The 13,446-nt window shown below is 40.1% G+C and overlaps 1 protein-coding gene and 1 pseudogene across 1 annotated transcript in view; both read right to left on the minus strand.

Moving 5' to 3' along the window:
• Positions 1 to 6,874: 6,874 nt before the first annotated feature.
• Positions 6,875 to 12,572, minus strand: LOC123052948 (subtilisin-like protease SBT3.5; annotated as a pseudogene).
• Positions 12,573 to 12,646: 74 nt separating this feature from the next.
• Positions 12,647 to 13,446, minus strand: part of LOC123053028 (subtilisin-like protease SBT3.6) — a 140,749-nt gene continuing 139,949 nt past the window's right edge. Inside the window, exon 8 of the mRNA XM_044476425.1 lies at positions 12,647 to 12,708. Coding sequence (XP_044332360.1) covers positions 12,647 to 12,708 — 62 coding nt within the window. The remainder of the gene's footprint in view (positions 12,709 to 13,446) is intronic.

Here is a 13,446-nt window from a genome sequence, read left to right on the forward strand (position 1 = left end):
GTCTCAGGTTCACGACCGGTCACCATTCGCCGGCCTCTTGCCGCGAAAAGACTGCATGCAGATATCATGTGCCACCGCCGTGGCCGCAGAAGCAGTGGCATGGTGAGCGTGAGATGTGGACGAGCACCGGCGTGCTCACCGCTCGTTAAGCAAACCAGGCTGAACATCCAGCTATGTGGGCTCACAATATATGCATTTGTCATCTTTCATCCGTTCATAGTTGAATCTTCACCTAGATCTTCTCCGGCTGCTCGGTGCCGGTACGCACCTGTTCGGAGAGCAAATCATGTGACACCGCTGACGGCTATGTTGGCAGTGCCGCAGTCGACCTGGTTTTCTTCCCGCAACAATGGCCTAGCAGAACTGTGAGATGTTGGGCGTATCGACTTCAAAATAAATCTAAGCAACGGCGTCGCTGACAATTATGTAACTGAGGTGAGGTTCCTCGAAAAAGATTTATATTTTCAGGGGGTAATAATATGAACTAGTAATAATATGAAAACATCTAGGCAAGCCCCATAAAAACTGAAAAAGTTTGAAACAAAATTTGTAACACAAACTTCAAAATCATCTGTTTTGAGTCGAAACAGAAACATATAGAAAATATGAAACTTGATGGACTAAATCCCAGCTATCAACAGCATGCCCACCGATGCCGGCGGCATGGTTGCATCATCTTGCGGTCCTGTTCAGGAAGAAATTCAGGTAGGGGCGGTAAATATGGTGGAGGCTACATGAATAGAGGGATTCGTTGCTTAAAAGGAGGATCAGGGTCTATCTGTTACTCTTCCATCAGTTTTCGATGGATAAGATGGAGACGAAGAGGATCTGCTGTCTATGATTAAAAGAGGCACGGAATTAGTTGGTGGGCCATGCGGGGAATTGAGGAGACGGGGCTGCAATAGTGGGGAGCTCCAGCGTTTCTTCTTCTTTTTGTAAGCGACCAAAAACAAAAAAAAGAATACGCAGTGACGTGGTAACTTTGCTGAGATGGACGTGTGAAATAGGAACCTGAACGCTGACGTCCCATGAAGCTGATGTGGATAGTGTGCATGTTGAGAGAATTGATAGTAGTGGGGATCAACTTCTTAAAAATGTATGATGTATGATATGAAACTTGATGGACTAAATCCCATCAATTCTCTCCCTTTTTTGTAGATCACTCTCCCCATTTTCCACTTGTTCCTACACCCTCCACTACCGACTGGGCCAAAGACCATCTTTCCTTTTTGCTTGTCCTTTATTTCTTATATTTTCACAGAAACGGGCGCCTAATAAACAAACAGACACCACATCTCTCCTCCTCGTTTCTCCTCTTTACAGTTTTCAGTAGATCACTTAAAATATCTCAGTCTTGTAAAAATTACAGGTAATTCGCATGAACTCGTTCCATCTTATTATTTCATGGAAATGCTTAGAATATTACCACCTATATTTTTATTTCATTTGCATGCATATTAACAGTAGGATTTAATCTATTACTCCCAATTAACTATTAACTTCTCATAGGAGTATATTTGACTTTATATATCTTGACAATTCAGGATTCAATTAAAATGATTCCACTTGTATTGCTCTTATTTTTAGTGTATGCCATGAATTTCATATCATGATCATGTTGATACCTTGGTCATAGTTGTAAATGTCTTTGCACAAACTATGTAGTCTGATGTAAAGTTCATGCTATTGTTGTTTGAAGTAGGAAAATCAAGAAGTTCATGTAAATGTTAGGAATACCTACACCAAATAACTTGACCCAAATTTGAGATAGACCAACTTTACTCAAATGTAGATAATTTAATTCTTTTAGCAGTGCAGAGCTTTATTCAAGAATAATTTATGTCAAGTTTATTTATTCAAGAATAATTTATGTCAAGTTTATTTATTCAAGAATAATTTATGTCAAGTTTAAAGTTTAATAGAGTGCAGAGCTTTTAGTAGTTCTGCGAACCCGTTTCAAGCAGGGCTACCATGGACTTCCATTTAGATAGCCTTTTTTTTCTTTTGAAAATCCCATTACATAGCCTTGTAGGAGTCAGGAAGTGCCAAGTAGTATGCTTTCCGTTTGGGGCTCATACGGTCACGACAACTATTTGTCGCATTAAGGGCATGTACAATGGTTGATAAGACAATTTTATCTTAAGTCTTACATGTAATTTAGAGATGACAAAAAATATGTCTATAATGGGTTATATCTTAGCTATCTTTAATAACTAGTTATTCCTAAAAACACAATGAGACATATTGTGCTAAAACACATTTGAAGAATGTTGAACTAGTTATTCCTAAAAACACAGTAATACATCATCAACATTTTTCAAATACTTGTTCAACATTTTTCAAATGTGTTTTTGAATAGTGTTTTTTCTATATATTGTAAAGTATAAAGATAATTGCAAAAATTAAAGCAAAAAACGAGAACTGAGAATTGAAAAAACAAAACAGGCCGTGGCCTCCCGTGGGGCTGGGCCAGGCCATCTGGGCTCCCCCTGACGCGAGACTTCCCCCTGCGCTCGCTTAAAGCGAGACATAGGGGCGCCCGTCACACACCCCTGTTATATATATATATATATATAACAGGGGAATAATTATTCTTCACTCCCCTCTATTTTATCATCAATGCCTCGTAATTTTATGTTCCGTAAGTTTTGTCTTATTTCCGACAAAAAAAGAGACCGTAAAAAAATATGTAATCGTTGTAAAAAGTATTTTATGTTATGTAAAATTACAAATGTAAAAATATTGTGTAAAATACACATAAACTACAAATTTTCTTGTCTTATGACCTATATTTCTATTTTCTTATGCCAAATTTTACGTAGTTAATCAATAGGAATGTAACTATTTAAATTGCAAACATAATTTAATTACGATCATTTCTTAAATTATGTTTGGAATTTAAATAGTTACATTTCTATTGATTCACTATGTAAAATTTGACATAAGAAAATAAAAATATAGGTCATAAGACAAGAAAATTTACAGTTTATGTGTATTTTATACTATGTTTTTACGTTTATAATTTTACATAATATAAAATATTTTTTACAGTGATTATATATTTTCTTATGGTCTCTTTTTTGCGTCGAAAATAAGACAAAACTTATGATGCATTGTAATTTTACGTTCCGTAAAAAATATATATATGTTATTCGTCACCCTGGGTGAAGAATATTTATTCTTCACCCCCCTCTATTTTACCATCAATGCACTGCAATTTTACGTTCCGTAAGTTTTGTCTTATTTCCGATACAAAAAGGGACCGTAAAAAAAATATAATGGTCGTAAAAAATATTTTATGTTATGTAAAATTACAAACATAAAAACATAGTATAAAATACACATAAACTGCAAATTTTCTTGTCTTATGATTTATATTTTTATTTTTTATGTCAAATTTTACGTAGTGAATCAATAGGAATGTAATTATTTGATTTTGAAACGTAATTTAATTATGAAATGATCGTAAGATTACATCAGATGAAGAATGACTTATTCTGCACCCTGGGTGATGAATAGTAACACTATATATATATATACCTACTAATAAAGCAAGATGCGTTTCTCCAATTTTTTCATCCGTTCATCACCGAAAGTATTTTTCTTATATCCGAGGTGGTACTAAATTTTCGTGGTCCATCTGCTAAGAAATAATTTTTTTTCCAGAATATCGTACATGGGCCGCATGCACTAAGGCCCAGAAAAGCCACCCATTTATATCCTGCGCACACAACTGGGAAACTTTATTTGTCGCACAGCGCGGCATATAGTTGGAGCTTCCCATTGATCGCCCAATGTTGGGCCGGCCCGTTTCGGATATTTCTGTGTTATTTTTCTATTTTTATTTTTTCCATTCCAATTTTATTCTTCCTTTTCCCATACAATAATTTTATAAATTTTCCAAAATTTCGTTTTTTGTACTATTTTTTTTAAATCTTTGAATTTCAAAATTTGTTCCCATTTTTTTAAAAAATTGGAAATTTAAAATTTTATTTTAGTTCAAAAAAATTTTCTGAAATTTTTTTCGTATTCTTTAACAAAAATGAAATTTTTTCGAGATATCTAAAATAAATTTCATTTTAAAATAACGGAAATTCGAAAAATATTCACTTTATCGAAATGTTCATGAATTCAAAATAATATTCGTGATTAAAAAGACATTTTTGAAATTTGATTTTAATGTTCGAAACAAGTTTCCATTTTAAAAAAATGTTCACAAATTCGAAAAATGTTTGTTTCTCCGCCTTAAAAATGGTCCTGTTTTCAAAAAGTGTTTGTAAATTTAAGAAAAATCTTCCTATTTCAAATTTTGTTTCCCTTTTTCTAGAAATTAACGTTTTCTCAGAAAAAAATGCTCACATGTTTTAAAAAATCAGAAGGTCACCACAAAACCTCGACAAGGAGGCGGACCTGAAGGAAAAAAAAATGCACGAATTGGGTAGTGGCCGTCATTCCCACCAACCCCACATGACCCGCGAGAACACCACAGCTCTCCGCTGTATCGCCCCACTATGGATACATCAATTATCTTTCCCGATGCTTTTCGCAAAAAAATCTCTCCCGTTGCAATGCACGGGCATATGTGCTAGTAGATATATTAGCGGCTAGGTGCACAAGTACGCCGACCCAAGTAGCGCTCTTTGCATGGAAGACTCTAGAAGCTTTTGATCAGTTCTTTTTTTTTATTTTCCTCTATTTCTCTTTGGTTTTTTTATTGTTTCTCTATTTCTTTTGTTTTTTAAATTCATGAGCCTTTACAAATTCATGATTTTTAAATTCACGATTTTTTATTTATCAAATTGTTTTACAATCCTTGAATATTTTTTCAAATTAGTGAACATATATAATATTCGGGAAAATTCAAAATTTGAACATTTTTGAAAATTCATGAACTCTTTTGATTTTGTGAAACTGTTTCAAAATCCATGATTTTAAAAAAATAGTGAACCTTTTTAAACTCATGAAAAATTCAAAATATGTACCTTTAAAAAATTAGTAATGCTTTTTCAGAAATCTAGAATGTTTTTAAATTTTTGCGAACTTATATATAATTCCCTTTATTTCGTTCGTGTACATTTTATAAAATTCATGGACATTTTAGTAAATATGTAAGTTTTTATTTTACCATTTTTTTAAACGAATTAAATCAAGAGTGTTTTTCTTTTCTTACACCAGTAGCTAGGAACGAGCCAAGCTTAGTCTACGACAAAATAGAGAAAAAAAAGGAAATTAAGGAACAAGCTAGGGAAGCCGAGCGAGAGCTAGAAGGGCCGGCCCATGCAGATGCCATTTAGGCGCTAGTTCTGATCCAAGCGTCATTAGAGGGCTCATGGCACAAGTAATTAGGCTTGATGATGGCCAGGTAATCAACCAATGGGCCTCGGGAGAAGGACAACACTTTCGAAACCACAGAATGGAATTGGTCTAATTTAGGACTTTTCAATCATTTTTTTTATCTCTTCTTCTTCTTCTTGTATCAACATCATGACATGGACAAGCAATAATATCTCCAACCGCTGGTTAAGCAAATGGAGCATTGTAACAACATAATGCAACATCTTTGGTGGTTAGGCTGGGGTACTAAAATCCTAGCTAGCGGCAGCCAATAAGATTTGTTCCTTATGTGGGCGCAATCAACCCCTTTGACGACCAACTGCCACCTTTACACTCTCCGTTTGGGTCTTCATTATATTGACCTCTCTTGGTTTAATAACAAAAAGGTAGACTAAAACTCTTTGAAAGTACATATGTGTGTGGCAAAGGACAGTGGGATGTAGGAGACCTTGCTGTTAATGTTCATCCAAAAGGCCCAAATTGGGAGGCCCCTACACGACACATTATGCATCATGCTATACAAAGAAAGAAATTCATCATCGGTGGCGTTGTCGCTCTCTGTCTTATTTCTATCTAGGCTTAGCTAGGCTGACGACGATTATGTCATATGCTCATGAAGTACACTGGACTAATGGACTCACTTTTCTTCTCCCACCTCTGAGTGGTGATGATTGAAGCGCAAGGTGGCCGCCCGCCTGGGAAAAGAAGTTAAAGGGTTTGAGAAGTGCGAGTGGTTGCAGGGCTCAGGTGCCATGGTGAGTTTCGGACACTATGATGGAGTCATTGCCTCTTGTCTAGGGTGCACAGTGGAGCAGGGCCGGGTGGCTTTGCTATAGAGTGAACTAGGCACTCCCTCTATTTTTATTTACTCTGCATATTAGTTTTGGTTGAAGTCCGACTTTATAATGTATGACCAAGTTTGTTAAAAATAATATGAAAATTTACAGTAACAAATTTATATGATGTGAAATGTGAAAATACATGCAATGATGAATCCAATGATATATATTTGGTGGTGTATATGTTAATATATTTTTCTACAAACTTGTTGAAAGTATATAAAGTTTGACTTTAGACAAACCTATATGCGAGTAACTAAAAACAGAGGGAGTGTATAGGAGGGCGTGTGGAGCCGGCTGGCTTTGGCTTGCAGGTGTGACACGGCGTACCACAGACGTCACGGTCATTATGCTTACAAATGGAACCTCTATTTAGTATTTTGTGTCACGTTGGACTAGATTTAAGCACGGGAATTCTAATTCAAACCAGAATTACCATTTGGTTTCCATCCTGATAGTTCTTTTTTCTGCTTGTTGATACAACGTAAAATTAGCAAATGCGTATTTGTAATTATCCTTTTTTTTTGCAATTCATCCTCTCTTCAGTAATACAATTTCAAACGCCTCGTCTCGTCTCTCTCTCTCTCTCTCTCTCTCACACACACACACACACAGCCCACATGTGGGGTGACATGGATACCTTATCACTGCCATATAGGTCTGATTTTTATTGCAAGTTAGGTGATGGGATTTACATTTTATTATGCAACATCCGCGTAGAAATCCTGATTTGTAATCTGGGCCGCAACTCGAATCCTCACAGCATGTAGGTCATTATGCCAAGTAAGACTCTGAACGTGTAGTCCGCTTGCAAGTTGCACATAGGTGACAGCTTCACATCAAACTTTTGAACTTTGTTCACATTGTCGAACACAAGAACATGTGGGAAAACCTCCATCTTGACTCGGTCTGGGCTTTGCACTATGGCGTGGTACACTAAATGGACATCGCCGACATTTGTCACCATCCTTGGGATGGTGATCGGACTCCTCAGGTCGGGAACTGAAACGGACGGCAAGTTGAGGTTGTATATGCCAATAGTGTGGCGTTGCAGCTCACGGATGTCGGTGTCCTCTGACTGATGATGGCACATTGGAAGAATTTGTTGTAATCGCATGGATCAATGTCGTAAACCAGTCCAGCATGGGCTGCCCTTGAAGGGTTGATGTTCCCACCTCCATAGTCGAATGGGTCGGCCACCTTCCGCGGCAGTCCTTCTGCCAATATTGACATGCCGCGTTGATCAGTTACACGGGCTTAATTAATTGTACCATGCAAGCAAAACCAAGAAAACAGAGGTAAACACCACAAGTGCATGCATGAACTAGCTAGGGATTGGAAGCCCTACATGCACGAATAGAGTTATACTCCTTCCGTTTCTAAATATAAGTCTTTTAGAGATTTCACTATAGAGGCTACATTCGGATGTATATAGATGCCTTTTAGAGTATAGATTCACTCATTTTGCTTCATATATAGTCTATAGTGAAATTTTTTAAAAGACTTTTATTTAGAAACGGCGGGAGTTTATGGTTGTCTGCCTTGTTATTACGAACCAGTGGTGACAATGGCTGATTTTATTGCAGCAGAAGACCAGTTTGGGTGCATAGCTTTCAGCAGTCGTAGGAGTTTACCACTGCTGCCAAGATGTTGGCTCCAGGCGCAGCTATGTCAGGCTTGATGAAGGGGTAATCAATCGATGGGCCTCGCGAGGAGAAGGTGGCCACTTTCGGGGCCAGTATGCCCTTGCCGGTGACGGTGCGTGCTGGTTCAATCTTTGCCAGTCGAGGAAAGCTACTTACAAAACAAAATAAAGGTTAACAAAATCACTTTTGCTTCGGTAAACCCCTTCTAAACACATCAACGGTTGGTAGTGTCGATGCAAATTATTTTTTGAGAAACCTGCATGTCGATATCGACAGATCATAAAATTTTACCTTGAGTCTCTCAAATATTGGTGTATCTTGTTCCCGACGTCGGGTTCAACGATAACGCAGGCGATGCCCAGGCAGTAATACACGATGAGTTCTAAGGCATCCGTCATGCGTTGCGTGAAGATGAGCCCGGATCCCCCATGGTCCACCACGTACGTGGACGCTTGGATGAAAGCCTCCACTGGGTTGGACGCCTGCGCCTCTTTGTAGTTCAAGCAGAGCAGGATCATCCCATTCAGCTCCTCGCCATTGAGTGCCTCCGCGGTGCAGGTAAACACAAAACGCAAATGCAAGACTATTTTATATCTTCATTTTTGCATCTTTGGTGTCGCATGAATAAAAAATAATGTTGTTGTTGTGTATCTCATCCGATCATGGTGCATGCACATCTTTTTGTTATATCTACTTACGTCGGTGTGAATGCTAGAGAGGTGAAACTGCTCCTGGATGATGAGTTCTTCGCTTGGTAATAGAGAGACTGCCCCTGCAAAAATGGCCGGGCAGCACTAATTTAGGAGGTAGAGGTAGGAGTCATGTGGCATGCCGCACAAGCTACACATAGTCACATAGTATATACTCGACCGCTTACCACCATCTGTTGCTTGTTTCCCAGCGTGACCACCGTCGGGAACGAGCGGTCCAGCTTGCTTGCCGCGACGGTAATGCGCCACGGCGAGCTGTTCGCGACCGTCTGGGCCCGGGGCCCATCGTTACCGGCGGACAATACCACGATGATCCCTTTCTGAACCGCGTGCAAGGTGGCAAAGGAGTAGTCGTCTGAGCCGTCGCGGGACGCGAGGGACATTGACAATACATCCACCCCGTCATGGATCGCGTCGTCGATGGCGGCTAGCACAGATGCCGTGGAGCCGGTTTCATCCACGCTCCAGAGTGATTTATATATTGCGATGCGAGCGCGCGGTGCGCCTCCGCGTGCCACCCCCGCAGCAAGGCCGTGGAAGCTGGCCACCTCCTCCTCCACGGTGGAGCCCGCAGCAGTGTAAGCCGTGTGCGTGCCATGGCCGTTGTGATCCCGGGGCGAGAGAGAGTCCGCCTTTAAGTCTTTGTTGGCGATCCCGACGCTATAGAACCTTGCGCCGATGAACCTTGGCACCTCCGGTTAAACTTTCAAAAGTGCCCAATGTTTTGAATATTCACATTGGTAACATGGGGAAACAATATAGATTTGTCTCAAAGCATTCTCACAATATTACTATTTTTAGATTGTGTTATATCTTGAAGTCCATGTCAATATAAAAATTGTCACCCTATTTTTGAACTAGAGAGAATAGTATTATGCTAGGAAAACTGAGATGACCTGCAAGCCTTGTTGCTTGGTTTGCAGTGAGCATGGCGGCGAAGCCCAAGAAACCATGCTTGTAGTGGTAGACCATGGAGGCCGAGGAACCCTCCTTGCTAGAAAAGCTCAAAGTAGTGAGTGCCACCAAGGGCCGGCCGTTCAGTTAATTCGGTTCTTCCTACAAAGTAGCTCCTTGCTAAAAAGCTCAAACCTTTGGATAAGAGTGCCCAGCATTTCATGGTGAGAGGCGACGACATCGTCCGGGTGCTCGTGCTTCACGTCGCCTAGGTAAGCGACACAAAGCTAGAGAGGCACACAGATATGTATACATGGTTAATTACTAGCTACCTAGAAACACATACCGTCACACAATCATGCTTACCTTGCGAGAATGAGATCCTCCTGCGTGCACTCTGGATAGCACCATGCAGAAGCAAAGCAGCAGCAAGGAGGCTGCCTGTAGTGGGTGCGAGGAACAGCACATGAATACCATGTCGTCGATCTTACCTAGTTGTACTGGTATCCCTAATCAGTTAGTGTTATGGAAGCGACTGTGTGGCATGCATATCGGCGCTTGATATGCAGGGCGCTAGCTGATGATGATAGTATTTATAGACGCCGTGCGTGATGGAGTGGACTAGGGGTGAATTAGTGAACTGCTCCACTCGTTAAGCTCGTGCTTTCTAAGCTTGTTAAGATTAACAAGAAAAATCCTTCTTGGCTCCGCTCGTTTGAAGCTCTCGTTAAGCTCGTGAGCCCTTGACCAACACCTACTAGACATTTAAATTATAAATAATTTGGAGCATAAAATTGAATGATAGATTTTGGAAGTAACCATACAGTGGGGTGCTCAACATCTTCTTTCCTCAATTCCAAGTATCCAGGAGTTCTGCGCCACCGTAGGTAATCGCAAAACTCGTTAGCTCGTTCGGCATGGTTCATTAAGGGCCAAGTTACGAGCTTAAGGGCTCAAATTACTATCTTAGATTTATCTAGATGATACAGATGTATCAAGGACACGACTTAGTGTTAGATACATCTATATACGTAAACAAATATAAAACAAATAATTTGAGACGGAGGTTGTACGTATTAAGCTCCCGAGTTACGAGCTTTTTGTCCACCCTAAAGTGGATGTAGCTATGTATTCTGCTTGTCATGTCATGCTTGGGTCTTGGTTATCCGATCTTGTCCACGCCGAGAATGTTTAAAATGAAGTAAATAAGCCCTAAAAAATACACTGTCCTCTATTCTGTTGCCAAACATACACCGGCATATACTTGGGGGCACAAAATGGTGATTTTTTTCCTTTTTCTATGTGACACTTGAATGTGACATAAAGATATACTCTTGTGTACTTTTCATTCCCAGTCTCACTGGAATTAATTGTGCAAATAAGCTAGTGAGCACCATGCCTGTCGGATGGTCATGTATGAGATTCTGATGTGGGGAGCAAAAGGTGGTTGAAAACCAGGAAAAACATTTGGCACATATGGTTGCAGCAGCATCTCTACTTCACCAGAAGTTGGTCATCATATATTGCGAAGAAGTGGGAACGAGGCCACCACCATCGCTACTGCCCCCACCAGAGGGTGTGCTCTGCCTTTTTCATTTAGTAGGGGGAAATGATGTACGTATGGGCTGGAAAAACCAGCTGGAGAAAGAAAAAGAAAGGGTCCCTAGCTATATATGCTGGAGCTTGATGGATATAATAATGTTGATAACCTTTTTTTTGCGGAGAAGTAATGTTGATAACCTGACTCAATGTCGCAATCCATCTCCGTGTGTAGCTGCGCCGTCCTTGGCCTTCGCCTACACGTATCATGCAAAGGGATCTCCAAACATACAACTATTATTATAGCCCAAATTAAAATAAGCAAGGATTATGAATTGCATGTGATATCATCAAACTAACTTAACATCGAGGTCAACAGATAAACAAAATCAGTTGAGTGTTGAAAGTCGTGGCTATAATAGTGAAGGATTACAAGAAACAAGGCCATGTAAAGTACACAACACCATATTAATCAAGGAACCAAATTGTGACATTCCTTATCAACTGCTTCCACCGCTCACGGAGGAACCTCGCCGAACAACGAAGCATATTGGGTGCACTAGACACATATATATGTGCACTAATATACTATGCAAGATGATTCATTAGCATATTTTAGTGACTATGAAAATATTAAGTGACTTTTAAAACAATGTTACAACATACATCTACCATGTCTAAAAAATTCAGAACCAAATTTGATTCACAACTCAGGTAACAAGGATAACAAATTAAACTATGAATACCTATTCGCTCCACTTTGAATTTTGTGGTATTTTTTGTCAACATACAAATTTAATTTAAACATTAAATTCTATGGCATAATATATGCGTATTGTGTCTATATCATGATTTTATTTTAAAATTTTCTGTTACCTTTGGATGTCTTTTGTTTAGTGGACCGGTACACCTAAATATACCTAATGAACTCAATAAGGTGCTAAAACATTCCGAGTGGCTACATTATGGAACATTTTCATGGTAATTTCGTAATCATACCGAAAGGTGAGCGCATGATGGCATGAGAACCTTGCAATGGTTGATAATATGGAATACATTGCCAATTGTGACATGCGAATATGAAATACAAACTCATCCATGTTGCACTGTCATTCTCATTGAAATTAGTTGTTAAAGGGAGTTGCATGTCAGCTAGTTATTGTTGCTTGTATGGACTAATGTGTGCTACTATTTGTGATTTGTTGCTTCTATGGACCTATATGTGCTTGTATGTACCTATCTGTGCTTGTAATGGACCAATATGTGCTTGTTGTTACATATATTCTGAATTGCGGGGCTGGTCCAGTTAGCAAGCAAAAAATATCTATTATACAGTAAGCCGAGTGTTACACTCAGCTTATAGGGGTAAGCTGAGTGTCATACTTGACACAGGTGCCAAATGGCATGATCTGGGAAAGAAGAGTCAAATGGCACCGGTCGGTGTAGGTGTAAGCGAGTGCCCTCTATCGTCTACTCCGCAAACCATGTAAATCGAGCACCCACTTGTAGACACACGGCTTACCACAGGGCACGTAGCCGCCCCTGGGAGACCCTGCCAGAAGTGGATGCCGACTTCCAGGGACTTGATAACGCGTAAGCCCAGACGCCATTCTTACACTCGTGTTACACGAAATTATACACCAACCACCCGTCTCTGACACTAGGATTACCATGGGGCACGTGGCTACCCCTGGAAGCCGCTGGAAGAAATGGATGCCGACAACCAAGCACTTGGCAAACTAGAAGCTGAGCACCCATACATGGCACTCGTCTTACACTTAGGGCATTTTCAACAGTTGTGAGATAGGTGTTGGTAAATTTGTCAGCTAGAACATAGTGATGATGTGGCATGTATTAAATATGGAGAGAGAGCAAAGTTGTATGTAGATTAACCAACAACCTTTGCACAAACTCCAAGGTGAAATAGAGAGCAATCACATTTATTGTCTCACCATCTATTGAATAGCTTACATACAACTCATTGGAATAGTTGTATGATAGGTTGTTGGTTGATGACATGGACATTTTACCAACAAAACTAACATACAACCTGTTGAAGATGCCCTTAGATATCACGTGGCACCGCCATTAAGGCAGCGCAAATGTCAAAGGCATTTATGTTGACCAGCACCCTAATATATTACTCAGCTTACCATATGCTGAGTGCCCGACAAATAACACTTGGCTTATGTCCAGTTGTTGACATGGTTTAAGCCGAGCCTTGTATGTCGAGTGTGACAGTTGATCTATCACTAGTAGAAAAAGGGCCTGTTGTCCCGGTTCGTAAGGGCCTTTTGTCCCGGTTCCTGAACCGGGACTAAAGGGTCGGTACTAATGCCCTGTCCCTTTAGTCCCGGTTCAATCCAGAACCGGGACAGATGGGCCTCCACGTGGCCTGTGCGCGGAGCCCAGACAGGAGGGCTTTTGGTCCCGGTTGGTGGCACCAATCGGGACCAATAGGCATCCACGCATCATCATTTCTGT

This window comes from Triticum aestivum, chromosome 1A, assembly GCF_018294505.1.
Source record: "Triticum aestivum cultivar Chinese Spring chromosome 1A, IWGSC CS RefSeq v2.1, whole genome shotgun sequence".
NCBI lineage: Eukaryota > Viridiplantae > Streptophyta > Magnoliopsida > Poales > Poaceae > Triticum > Triticum aestivum.